The 12,706-nt window shown below is 35.8% G+C and overlaps 1 protein-coding gene across 2 annotated transcripts; it reads left to right on the forward strand.

The window, feature by feature from the left end:
• The first annotated feature begins 2,276 nt into the window (after window positions 1-2,276).
• Window positions 2,277-9,627, forward strand: LOC131150629 (uncharacterized). Of its 2 annotated transcripts, none has more exons than XM_058101476.1 (8): window positions 2,277-2,811; window positions 2,927-3,196; window positions 3,319-3,357; window positions 3,459-3,537; window positions 4,459-4,843; window positions 7,327-7,666; window positions 8,941-9,018; window positions 9,140-9,627. In XM_058101476.1, the coding sequence occupies exons 5-8, from the start codon at window positions 4,479-4,481 to the stop codon at window positions 9,188-9,190; spliced, it is 834 nt and encodes a 277-aa protein (XP_057957459.1). In that variant the 5' UTR covers window positions 2,277-2,811; window positions 2,927-3,196; window positions 3,319-3,357; window positions 3,459-3,537; window positions 4,459-4,478; the 3' UTR covers window positions 9,191-9,627. The 2 variants fall into 2 exon arrangements, with proteins under 2 accessions (XP_057957459.1, XP_057957458.1); XM_058101475.1 differs by having other exon boundaries at window positions 2,283-2,811; window positions 3,486-3,537.
• The last annotated feature ends 3,079 nt before the right edge of the window (window positions 9,628-12,706 follow it).

The raw sequence follows: 12,706 nt of genomic DNA on the forward strand, positions 1-12,706 counted from the left end.
ACAACTTAAAGTTCTTCTCAAGGAAAAATTTATGAACTTAACTCTAGAAGAATAAACAAAGTGATGACACAAGAGATATGGAGAGTTCTCTTAAGAGTGAGCAAATTAAAATGCAAGAGAGATTAAGAGAGAAAAGAGAGTTTGAATACTTGATAAAACAAAATAAAATGTTTAAGTAATGTTTCTTGGGTTTAAAAGGGCATATTTATAGGATTCTTGATAAAACTAGTCGGTTTATACTTGTTAGAGTCAGTTTTTTGTTCAAATTGGTTTACTTGTATCATAGGTTGATCGACTAGGAATTAGCCATTAGAGTACAAAATTAATTGTTGGAGTCTTTAACAAGTAAGACCGATTGACAACTTAGTTGGCCTAATCAAATGCTTGACCTCTCTACCTAGTTCGATGGACCTTCCAATACTAAGTGGTTTGACTCTCTAGGCATTTTGTGTAGGTCGGTTGACCGCCCTCTCGCTTGTTTGATCGACCACCCGTGTCATAGTTTGAAACATTCTCTTTGTTTTATTTCTAAATTTCTAGTTTTAGTCTTTTCATGCCATGACCTTCATATTCTTATGGATATATAAATTATATACAAATTAAAAAACTCATTACAATTTGAGAAAGAAAAAAAAAGAATAAAAATATGTATAAAATAAATTCTTCAAGTCTTCCCTCAAATCTTCAAATCTAATGACTTAACTTATTAAACGCATCTTAAACATAAAAATATTAGTATAAAATAGTTGTTATGATCAAAACTCGATTAATGAAACCTTGGGATTAACAATTTGATTATCAATTGTGCATTCCACACCTCTTTCATTTCTTTTTTTTTTTGGGTAACGTCGAGTGTCTGGGTTCCTCGGCACATCCAGTTGACTGAGCACACACTGGTGGCGTCATAAGGAACACCGCCTATTCCCACGCCCACGCAAGAAGAGCCCCACTCCCTGCGCAGGAGGAAAATCAGGATTTTGCTCACTGGAGCAGGAATCGAACCTGAGAGTTAAACCAACAAGTGGCCCATCCTAAGCCCGCTCTTGCCACCTGAGCCACTACCCGGGGGCTACATCTCTTTCATTTCTTGTACTTGGAATGAGGAGCATTATTGTCCTCTTTGGGGCAATTCTCACACTTTGCTATCTAAATATCAATATTAAATGTTGTCATTTATCATGTGTTACTAGTGAGAAATGCTCTATCATTGAGAATGCCATATCTTTTATGGAATTTATAGTTCATAATATTAGTTTTACTCTTAGAGATTGACATTGTGGCGAATATGAAGTTAGTAGACTTTGCTAGCATTTTATCTTTCGCATACACCATTGCTAAGCTAATATATTCTTTTTACTTTTTTTTTATAAAAAAAAAATCAAATAATTTTGTTCTGTTGGTAAAATTGTCCTTGTCTAAATAGGAAAAATTCAATAGTGAAGGAATTAAATAAAGTAGATAATCGTTATATAAATTTTTTGGGCAATTATTTTGTAGATACAGGTTTCAACTAGCTTTTCTCTTATGCTCTCAGAAAGGTTTTATATGTTCAGTTGTTCTATCCATCTCATATATATAATTTTGTCATCATTTGTTATTAAAATAGGTGCTTAGCTTAACATAAAGTTAGTATTTAGGAGCATGAATTTCAAATTATGGTTTTGAATTTATATAGATTTGGAAGAAATTTAATATAATTTTATATTATATTTTGTTCATTCACATAAATTCAAATTAAAAATTCTAAGCCTAGGCTCTTATATGCAAATAAAGTAATTTTTTTCTTATCAACAGACGAGATTTGGCGACACCAATTTGTTTTCAAATTCGAAATCGCAATAAAAAATAAAAATAAGTGAACTCCTCACGGGCCACGGCCCACAATACAAGTTGCCACGGATCCTTTAAATCCATAGATAAAAAAAAAAAATACGCTTCCGCACGAGCGGTCCAGATTTATCCATCCGGCCAACTCCGTCCTGATGAGATTACAAATTTCGCTTATATACCATCTATAAAACCCAGACAACAGAAAATTGTATACCAATAGGGTCAGGTTTACAACTAACCATGGTTAGTTAATTCAGGGTAGCAACTAACCATGGTTTGAATTGATTAATTAATAATTAAATATTTTATTTAATTTATTAAAAAATAAACGGGGATTTGACGGCGTTGAAGATTCCGTCAGATCCGTTTACGCCGTGAAATGGCTAGGGCATTTGGACGGGACGGGGCTTTGACGGTTCAAAAAAGAAGGGGAAATGAAAAGAACCGAGCGATGTGTGATGGACGGCCAGGAACGGCCGGCGTTGGTGCGTGATGGACGGCTGGGATGTGATCGAGCAGAGGGTGAGAGGGTGGAGGAGAAACGGGAGGGTATAAAAGCTGCGTTTGAAAGAGAGAGAGAGCATTTCGTTTGTGTCCGACGAGGAAGAAGGAGAGAGCCCCCTGCGGTCCTCGCCGTTCTCTCTCTGCGCGTATGCGTTTCTGTGAATTCTTGATTTTCTTTCGCCTTCCTTCACTTTTCAGGGAAGTAAAACGGAGGATTTCTAGTTGAGAATTGGTGAGAATTCGTTACTGAAGCGGTGAAGTTGTTCTTATTTTGTTTGAGGATCTGGAACTGTTTGGTTCATTGGATTTTGCGCACCTACACATGCACAGAAGAGAGAAGAGAAGAGGGAGGGAGAGGAGAAGAAGAAGATAGAAGAGAGAGGACATAAACTTTTCAAATTTGTACGTTGTCACATAATCATTCAAGAGAGGAGAGAAGTAGAGAAGGGTGAGGGGAGAGCGATTTGAGTTTCAGAGGTTTGTGACTTAACATAGAGTTCGATTTTATGATGACTCTAATTAATTTTGCTGTAACACTTCTTGTTTTATTTCAGAAACAAACTCATTTTCTCTTTAATTTTCTGTTCTACAGATACGTTTCCGGGGGTTTGAGGGGGTTTCAGGAAGATTGCGAATTGTATTCTGGGAGAATTTGGAGAGACTGGAGGGGACTGTATCTTCTACGGAGATCAGCGTCTGGATTTGAAAGATCGGAAGCGAGTAAAGAAATATGAGAAGGCTTTGAAATGTTGTTATTTCATTGAAAATTTGTAATTGATTTGCGTTTACATCGCCTGAAGACTGGAAGGAGGAAACTTTCTGTGGATTCACGGTGTTGTAATGTCAAATCCGAGTACAGAAGGTATGAAATTAATCTCTACTAGTATGATCAGAAAAAAAAAAAAATTAAAAATCCAGCATTCTTTTCTTATTTTGCGCGTTTTAGCTAAGGAGTGATCTTCTTTGTTCGTCCTGTTATTGCAGTTCCTGAAGCTTTGGTCTAGCGATAAGACGCATTGAGAGGTGAAAACTCCTAATCTCTTATCTTTTACTCTGTTTCTTCTTGATTTTTTTAAAGGGAAGTTCCTCTGATTCTCTTGCGTCGGTTGTTTTTTGTGGTGCAGTGTTTACAAAAACAATTGGTTTTGCAGGTGGAAATTTGCTTGCGGAGCTCACATATCTGCGGCGAAGCTGAGGCTTTAGGTAATGCGACGATCTCCGAGATCCAATAATCATTCTTCTCTCCTTCTCTTTGAATTTTCTTGCAGCGAGAGAGAGAGAGAGAGAGAGAGAGAGAGAGAATGCGTAAGCTCAGAAGCTGAATTGAGAGAGACAGATGGGGGCTTGATGTGTGAATTCAGAGGCTCCTTCCCTGTACATTTCGATTCCATCTTCAGATTGTCATCTCGGCCTCCCTCGCTTTTTTAAGCTTTCTGATCATTAATGGCGTCCGCAGAATTTTTGTTTCAGATGCAAATCGAGATTTTTCCGCTGAAATTTCTTCCCGATTCAATTCTTCACTATAAATTGCCTTTATTGCTGTTGCTTTCTACCCTCAAGTTTGTATTCCATTTCTCCCCTTTTCTTCATTTTCCGTGCCCCTCGCAAGGCTTCAATGGGTAATAATCCTCGACTCTCTCTCTTTCTCTCTCTCTGACACACACACACAGAGGCAGTCGCGCGCAATTTTCATCTCTACCCCGTTGGTAGAAGCATTCCTTGAATTCTCGTATGGTGAATTGACAATCCACCAGAATCCAACGTTTCCGATTTCCTCTTTGACAATTTCTTAAAATCCTTCGCCAATTTAATGGAAAAGAAATTTCACGTAGATCTTCGGCGATAAAAGCAGGCATTTCGAACGAGTAGGACTTTCTCGTTTGAAAAGAATTTCGCATTTTGTTCCTCAGCGCAGTAATGATGAATTGATTTCCATCACTCCCCTCTATTTTTCGGAAGTTGCAGAGAACCCATAGCCCCATCCATTCTTCTTTGCTTCTTTTGGGTTTTTCCGTCTTTAGTTGTAAAATCTAACCAGAGTTAGATAAAGCACCTAACCAAAGTCGATTAATGATTATCGCGTGTTTTTTTTTTCTTTTTTTTTTTTGGTAAAAAAAAAAACAGGTATAGAATAATTATAAGAGATGGAAAGGGAAGTGGTGAAGACCAACAATGGGAGCAGCAACAACAGAGAGAGAGTAGGAGGGGGTGAGGCGCTGTACAGAGGGAGCCCCCCTGAGGCCCGAACGACGTCGGATTTCGTGTTGCAGTGGGGGAACCGGAAGCGGCCGAGGTGTATGAAGATCCAGGTGAAGGACGAGTCTGCCCCGGTTCAGAGGACCACGGTTCGTGTGGACCGGCGGGTCGTCAGAGCCGATAAAGAGACTCCCAATCAACAAACCGCCGCTGCCGTGGCCGCCACCACCACAAATAACGGTAACGGGTACTTTAATCTTCGTCAACGCCCAGCTTCGCCGTCGGCTCCTCCGCCGCCCCATCGCGTTCTCAGGTACGGACTTCGAACACGCCCAATGCCAAAAAATGCTATTGTTTGAATTCGCTGGAGTAGATGCGGTCCTAGAAACATGGTGTTTTTCTCTTTAATGGGAAACTATTGTTATTATTATTAATTTATTTTAGGAACAGTTGCATGGTTGAGGCCCATCTAGAGTTTTGACCGTCCGATTTGGTTTTTTTTTTTTTTTTAATGGAGAAATTGGATGAGGGTTTGAATGATGAAATATCTAGTGGACAAATTTTATTTGCCCAAACACGGTTCACTCACTCTGGTTTGGTGTATGGGTTGGCGTGGGGTGGGTCCACTCGGTGGCGTCTGTCTCTTTGGATCTCTCTTGTGCTAAATGAGATAAGGCCCGGAAAAAGAAACACTAATATAAAATGTTTTGGTGGGGGGGGGGGGGGGGGGGGGGGAGGGAGGAGATTCCCTTTCATATTGTGCAGAACACAATATGGGCTATGGAGTAAGGCTAATTCGGGTCGGGTCAGGTCGGTACCCAAGTAAAGTCGCATCTGGTTGGAGATGGGAGAGGTGCGTCGTGCTAACTAGTAGGGCCATTTGTTATATTATATTGTTTCTTTTCTCTTGTTGATTTTTTCTCTTAATTATTGAACCTTTGATTGTGGATTAAAATATATATATATATATAGCAGCATTTGGATTTTGGAGCTTTGGCTTTTGAACACATGCCCAATTCATTTGGTGAAATATCTAAGAATTTTTCTGATTTATGTTTATCTAACTAAAACTTTAAATAATTTTTTTTTTTCAAAAAATTGAGTTGTCACAATAGTAGAATAAATTTAAATTTGTGAAGAAATACAACCATAGGGTTATCGCACTAGAATTGGGACATATAAGCTTATTTGTTTTCTTTATTACACTGGTTGACGACACTTTTCTTTACTGGACTTGTTATTAGTTGTGTTTACGTTTAATTTTGATGCAAAAACTCTCACTATGCCTAATAATTACAGCAAAGTCAATCTACAGAGTAAAATGCCGAGTTGATTAGTTTCCCTAATTATAGTTTGCCAATTTCTGAATTTTAAGAAAATTTTTACTTTCTTTTAAGTCCCATTATTTTAGGAATTATATTTGTATTTTGCAAACATTATTTTGTCATGCTCCTTCTTATTTCTATCTTAACTTCAATATTTATACTACAATTTCATCATAATTTATTTCTTAAATAAGATTATGTACTATTTACTCTTTAAAAGGAAATTTCAGGGGTAAAATAACAAATTTGCCCCCTTAACAGCAGGGCCACTATTGAAATAAGACGAGGTAGATTGAATCTATCATGTTAGTTATGGATTAATTTCATAAATGATGATATTTTATGAATTTTTAAATTTATTAAAAAAATTAATTATCATTTAATAATTAATTTAAGGTATGTGTTTTTATCTTTTTTTTATTTATAAAATAATATTTTGATTCAATAATTATTCTTATGAGTTGGAGAAGATATTTGGTGGCACATGACATGAAATTGTATTAAATTTTCAGATTTAATTTTGTTTTAATGGTTTCACTTATTGTCTAGGAGAGTTTATATTTGATTAATTTTTTTTAAAAAAAATATGAATTAATATTTCAATTGTGATGATTATATTAAGTAATTTTGAATTATAACTCTAATAAATGAATTAATTATAATATTTATATGACTTCTAATGAACTCATCTGTAGAAATGAGAAGATTTTTTATTCAGCATGTGGGGGGGAGGGGGAGGTGGACGGGGTGGGGTTGAAGGGTTGCACACGTACTACGATAGGATGGTTTGCACCGGATCTGCTCATCGCATAAAGGAGCTAGCCACTTAAGAGAAAAAAGTTCTCTGCCACGTGCACCCAAACCCTTCCTCTAACTTTTTCCGTTGGATCACCGCCGTTGGTTTAAAAACGGAATTAATAATCCCGTGGTCCATCTGTTCCACGGAGCGAATTAAGAGCTGGACACGTAAGAATTTTACAGGAAAGGGGGAACGAAATCCAACGGCCCAGCGCCTGACAAGGACCATGCGATTTCCTGCTGTATTCCCCAGCCGCGCACGTTAGACTCTCAAATATCCCCAACCCCTGCTCACCCTTTAATCAATCAATCAAACAAACAAGCGAAAATACGAAAAATTGAAAACCTTCCGTCCTTGAAAGTCGATTGAAAGCCCCTCAAAACCACCCCATTTTCGGCGAAAAACCCGTCGAGATTCAAGCCAACACCAGCACAGATCTAGATCAGCGCGAGGTTAAATCCGTAATTTCTCCTCCAATTAAATGATTATTTTTTCAAGTACAATAACCCCTTTTTTTCACTTTCCCCCTGGTTTTTTTTTTTTTTTAATTTCATTTTTGTTTTCTCGCTTCTCAACTTCTTTTTTATTTTATTTTTTTATTATCACTGTTGGTTATGGTATTTATAGATTTAGGGTCTTACGGTGTGTAGTTTGCGGGCTGTGTGTGTTTAGGAATTCTGAAGCGATGAGAGGTCAGAGCAATGGAGTGAGGGGACTTTCTTCTCCGGACAGAGGAGAGCACAAGGCGCAGGACAGAAAAGGCAACAACCACCACAACAATGATAGTAACGGCGGAGGCGGTGGAGGAGCGTCGAACTCGACGGAGACGGCGCACGATAGCAAGAAGGGAGGGTCGTCGTCGGGGAGCGAAGCGGTGGCGGCGGTGTGGCCCCCGAAGTTCGTGATCGCGTTGACGAACAAAGAGAAGGAAGAGGATTTCATGGCCATTAAAGGGTCCAAGCTTCCTCAGAGACCCAAGAAGAGAGCCAAGTTCATTCAACGAACCCTTAACGTGAGCATCCTCAGCCCCTTTCCCTTTCATTTTTCCTCCTCTCCTCTTTCCTGTTTAATCTTCATTTATTTCATTTTAATTTAATTAATTTTATTAGTAATAATTATCATAGTAACTCCTCATTAATTCCACCTTCTTACAGATAGATGTTTATTTATTTTTGCTAGCATTTCAAAATAAATTAATGAGGAGTTTTTTAAATTTAAAACAAGAAGGTATTTTCGGGAATTAAAATAATAAAATAGTAATATTTGTGTGTTGACCGAGGGTGGTGGTTTGAGGTCTGCTTTGCCATTTCCTTTTGCTAAATAAAGGCAACAAGTTAATCGCATTTTGCCATATAAAACAAAGAGTTGTGGAGGAGGGTAGAGGTGTCGGTTGGGTGAGTGGAGTGTTGTTCAATTGAATGACCGTGTGTGCAGGTTGCCAGTTGCGACTAGCAAAAGGCCGGGAGACCAGGTCTCGCACTCGCTCCAGTGGTGTGCAGTTACGGTCGTGTGCCGTGGTATTAGGGCGAAACTGGCGGTGATGGGTACGCCAGATGTTTGGGCCCGATGAGAGGACAGCTGTAGGGTTGGGAAAACAGAGAGAGAGAGAGAGAGAGAGAGAGAGAGAAGGGGTGGGGACAAGGGCGTCAATAGATTAAATATTTGTTTTGATACAATGAGGGAGAGGAGAATTCACAGCCCTTGGTAATAATTGTGAGTGGGTGTTGGGTCAGTGGGGAGTGGACCACTGACAACGTGCCAAAAGGGGCAATGCGATTTGATTTGCTCATTTATTTTGTGCCCTCTCCTCCGTGATGGCATCCACCAACATTTTGTTGCATACCTTACCTTTAATATTATTTTTAGTTTGTTTAAGCTTAAAGCAAGCCAATCCCCCATGCCTTCCGGCTTTTTAACGTTTTTTTTTTGGGGGGAGAAGCTGTTTGAGTGTAGACTGTATTAAAAGTAAAAGGCGAAGCTTATAGGATTTTGCCTTTTTCTTTTTTTACCAGAGAAAAATAAAATTAATGATTTTAGTTTCGACACCGATAGTTAATTAATGAAGTCGTAGTCGGGGGGAGGGTTCATGCACCTCCGTTAGCTGCCTGCCTGATTCCATGGGCGCCACATGGATTTCATTGATTTTGCATCTTCCCGCCCCCCCAAAAAAAAAAAAAAAAACCGACTAAATTAAAGAAGTAAAAGTTCTTCTAAAGTGGAAATCGTTGAGGGGTTTGTGTTTAATGGAGAAGTGATGCGTATGTATTGTTTGTGGTGTGGATGCAGTTGGTGAGCCCGGGGGCATGGCTGTGTGATCTGACATTGGAGCGATACGAGGTCAGGGAGAAGAAGATCTCTAAGAAGGTATTATTATTATTATTATTATTATTATTATTGTAATAATGTTCCCTTTTGGTATTGATATTGATTCGGGCATCATATTATGGTCGTGATCCTAATAACAAAATAAAAATAAAAATTGCAGAGGCCGCGAGGGTTGAAGGCGATGGGCAACATGGACTCCGACTCTGAGTAAGGCTCCGGAGGAAAAATCAAAATAACAAAAGAAGAAAGAGAAAGGGAAGAAACCTGTTTTTGAAGGGAGGGAGGGGAGGGGAGGGGAGGTGAGGTGGGAGAGCAGTTTAGAATTACGAGGACGATGGTTGATTTGGTACTCTTTTTAAGGTGTTGGGTTTGCCCTTTTTTGGAATTTTAATTTTAAAATATTAGGTGAGGAGGGATGGATGTTTGGTTGCTTCCGTTTGCCAGGGCCCAGGGGGTGGGTAATGGTGACAAGCCAAAATCAAATTAATGAGAGAAGCAAGGGATACGTTTCTTTATGTTCTAATTCTATCTATTCTTTTTTTGGTCCATGCTTCTCCTCTCTTCCCACATCTTTTTATTAGGGTTTTAACGGTACTGTAATTCTAGTTTTAAAATTTTAATGGATTAGACTTGATTTTATTTTGCAAATTAATGAAGAAGAAAAATAATGGAGGGCATTTTGTTTTGTGAGATAAATTGGGGAGTACGATCATTTCTTTTTTCTTTTTCCCTTTTACTTTTGGGTAAAAGAAAAGGATATGCCATTACAACACTAAAACTACTGCTGAAGTTGCATCATTTTTTCTTCCCTCATTTTTAAAATTTTTTTGTCCTATTTTGACTCATCCCTTTCTTTCAAAAGGAGATTCTTAAGTGTACCTATTATCTTGGTTTGGCGTAGAGGGCTCCAGTGTTAGGCGGACTGTTTGATTTAATAAGTTAGAAAATATTTATCAAATTCCGAGATAACTCCTCCCAAAAAAATATTGTGCAAGTGACGACATTAATATATTTTGGAGTGCCAATAATACAAGTCAAGTCTTCACCTAAAAATGAATGAGATTTGGTCCCTCAAAATTTCTAAAAAATATGTATAAATCTTAAGGTTTGACAAAAAGAAAATGACAAAAATTTCAAGAACCCTAAAGTTCTAAAAATACTAAGCAAATCTCCTATTAAATTTTGTTAAAAGATAATTTTTTAAAAGAAAATGTTTGCATCCTTTTGGTTAACCTCAAGAGACTAACATGACATTTTTGAAAACTTCAATGGAAGTTTATGACCTTTTTTAAATATTAGGGAAAATTTTTGTCTTTTGCCCTAAATCTTTTCTCCTAATTCTCTCCTTAAGAAGTGAAGAGCACACCTATAATACTTTTCCACATGGTGTCACTATTCAAATCAGTGGTCTAAACAAAACCACACCCGTAAAATAATACGAAACTTTGAAAAGAATGTCAAACAACAATTAAATAAAAATTGACTTTACAATTTAAAAGCTTTAAAAAAACACTTATATTGATTTCGAGTCTTGAATTTGGATAAATGTTAATACGACTTTTATGTTACGTCTTACTTAAATTCAACACAAATTTAAAATTAGATCCTTTCCAAATATAGAGTTAAAGTTTGATCATCCAAGAGCTTTAAAAAAATTAAAATTACATAAAACAATGCATTTGTCAATGCAACAAGAATCAAACATACACGAAATTAATAAAATTAATTCCATAAATGCTTCTCCAATCTAAAAATTTCAAAAATAATAAATTTCTCAATCATAAATGCATGAATATTTTCCTGTTGCTGTCACACCATAGTTTGATGTCATTTCCAAAGTCTTAAACTATTTATGGGTATGGTTTTATCATATACCCACACATTATATGGCAAGTTTAATTGAATTGATAAAGATTAATTACTTATTTATGGTGTTATTTGTTGTACTAATTCTTGATTTAAAATATCTTACTTATTTTCTGATTTAGAAAGACTTGCAAAAGAAATTGTGTGCACACTCTGGTATATTAGATATTTTACACTATATACTAAGGTTTTTAAGTCAAAACAAAAATTTATCTTATTATTGAATGTAAATAGATTTTGTATAAATTATATAATAACTATATATAAAAGTTAATATATATTTTTATCAATAATTAATTAACTATCATTAAATAAGTTTGGAATGATTTATTAAATTGAAGTGAGAACTATTGATTGCAAAAGCTATTCCCTAAATATATAAATAATATCAGCTATTATTTTTAAGAAAATTTATTTAAAATGAAAGATTGAAAAAGGAAAGTAAAGAAATTTCTATTTTTTTAAATCTATGTTTTCAGTATATAGAATTTTTTTTTTTTCAAATATATTTAGTAATATCTTTAATGGACATTGTGTATATAATTTTTTTAACTAAATTAGACATAGGTAAAATACTAAATTTAAGCAAAATTGTATGCAATTGCTTGTAAGGAAAGAAAAGAAGAATTTTATGGGTTTTTAACTAATAACTTTTACAAAGCACAATATTATAATAATTCATTCAATTACGGTGTAAGGCTTCAATTGGAGAAATGAATTTTGAAAATTTGTTATATCCAAAATTTAATAATATAAAATCGAATATTAGTAATTGATAAAATAAGAAACTCGAGTCAATGGTAAAATAGACTAAGTCGGGATATTTAGTTATATAGTGAGTCCGTTATAACGAATAAAGTTGATAGATTAGTTTTAAAAAAAAGAAAGAAAAAAGATTAGTGAGTTTTTCGAGTAGTAATGGGTGCATGTGTGTTGAAATGAAAAAATTGACTTGCACACTCCTTAATTTTACAATATTAGTTTTGGCTCACATTTAAAAAGCTTCGTAACAATTTCCCTTGACACAACTAAAGTCTTAATAAAATATTTAGTTGTCACACCATATTGAAATGCAGGGAAAATTGATGCAGCCATGTTGATCCATGTATAAAATATGAGAGGCAAACCAACTGTGCCATTGTCTAGATTTCAAAATCATAAAGGAAAAAGTTCATTGCATGCTTTCCAGCCTATTCATTAACTTTCATCCGTATCTTATATATAATTTTGGTAGAATCACATTTTGTAGAAAATAAAATGCAATAAGAAAATGATTAAATTTTAACTAATAAAAATATTACTGTAACAAAACTGACAAGTGAATCGACTGCTGTTCTTAAAAATGATTTGGCGCCTATAGAGAATGATTCTCTGTGCAAAATGTCACTCTACGTGCAATCTTCAAGATTACACAAAAATAAATCAATTAATCAAACAAGAACAATAAAAGTATTAGCAACCTCTACTAATTAATAACCCAAACAAGAACTCTCACAAAGCTAAAAATAATCAATGGGATGAGGTTATGAGAGTGTTTGGAAGTATTATAAGAAAAAATGGGTTTTTGAGTTTGAGAGAATTTTGGCTAATGATTTTTTTTAATCTCTTGCTAATCCACACAAATAAACCCATATTTATAAGTTAAGTCAATAAAATAACCGTTTGGGACCTATTGGGTATTATTAGAAAAGTTCCAGAATGCTTGAGCACATTTAATCCAACATAACCCGATTTTACCATAGTTAAAACAATTTTAACCCGTCGAGGTTCGGGTGGTTGAACCATGGTTCGGTCGCCTAAACAGACATAATTTTAAAAGATATTTAAATAAGTTTGGTCGCTCGTGTCATGCTTTGGTGGT

The sequence above is a fragment of the Malania oleifera genome, chromosome 3 (genome assembly GCF_029873635.1).
Source record: "Malania oleifera isolate guangnan ecotype guangnan chromosome 3, ASM2987363v1, whole genome shotgun sequence".
In the NCBI taxonomy this organism is placed as follows: Eukaryota; Viridiplantae; Streptophyta; class Magnoliopsida; order Santalales; family Ximeniaceae; genus Malania; species Malania oleifera.

Coding starts and splice junctions, on each gene's coding strand:
- LOC131150629 (XM_058101476.1), top strand. CDS start 4,479: ATGGAAAGGGAAGTGGTGAAGACCAACAATGGGAGCAGCAACAACAGA. Junction 7,667..8,940: donor TCATTCAACGAACCCTTAAC/GTGAGCATCCTC, acceptor GTGTGGATGCAG/TTGGTGAGCCCGGGGGCATG. Junction 9,019..9,139: donor AGAAGAAGATCTCTAAGAAG/GTATTATTATTA, acceptor TAAAAATTGCAG/AGGCCGCGAGGGTTGAAGGC.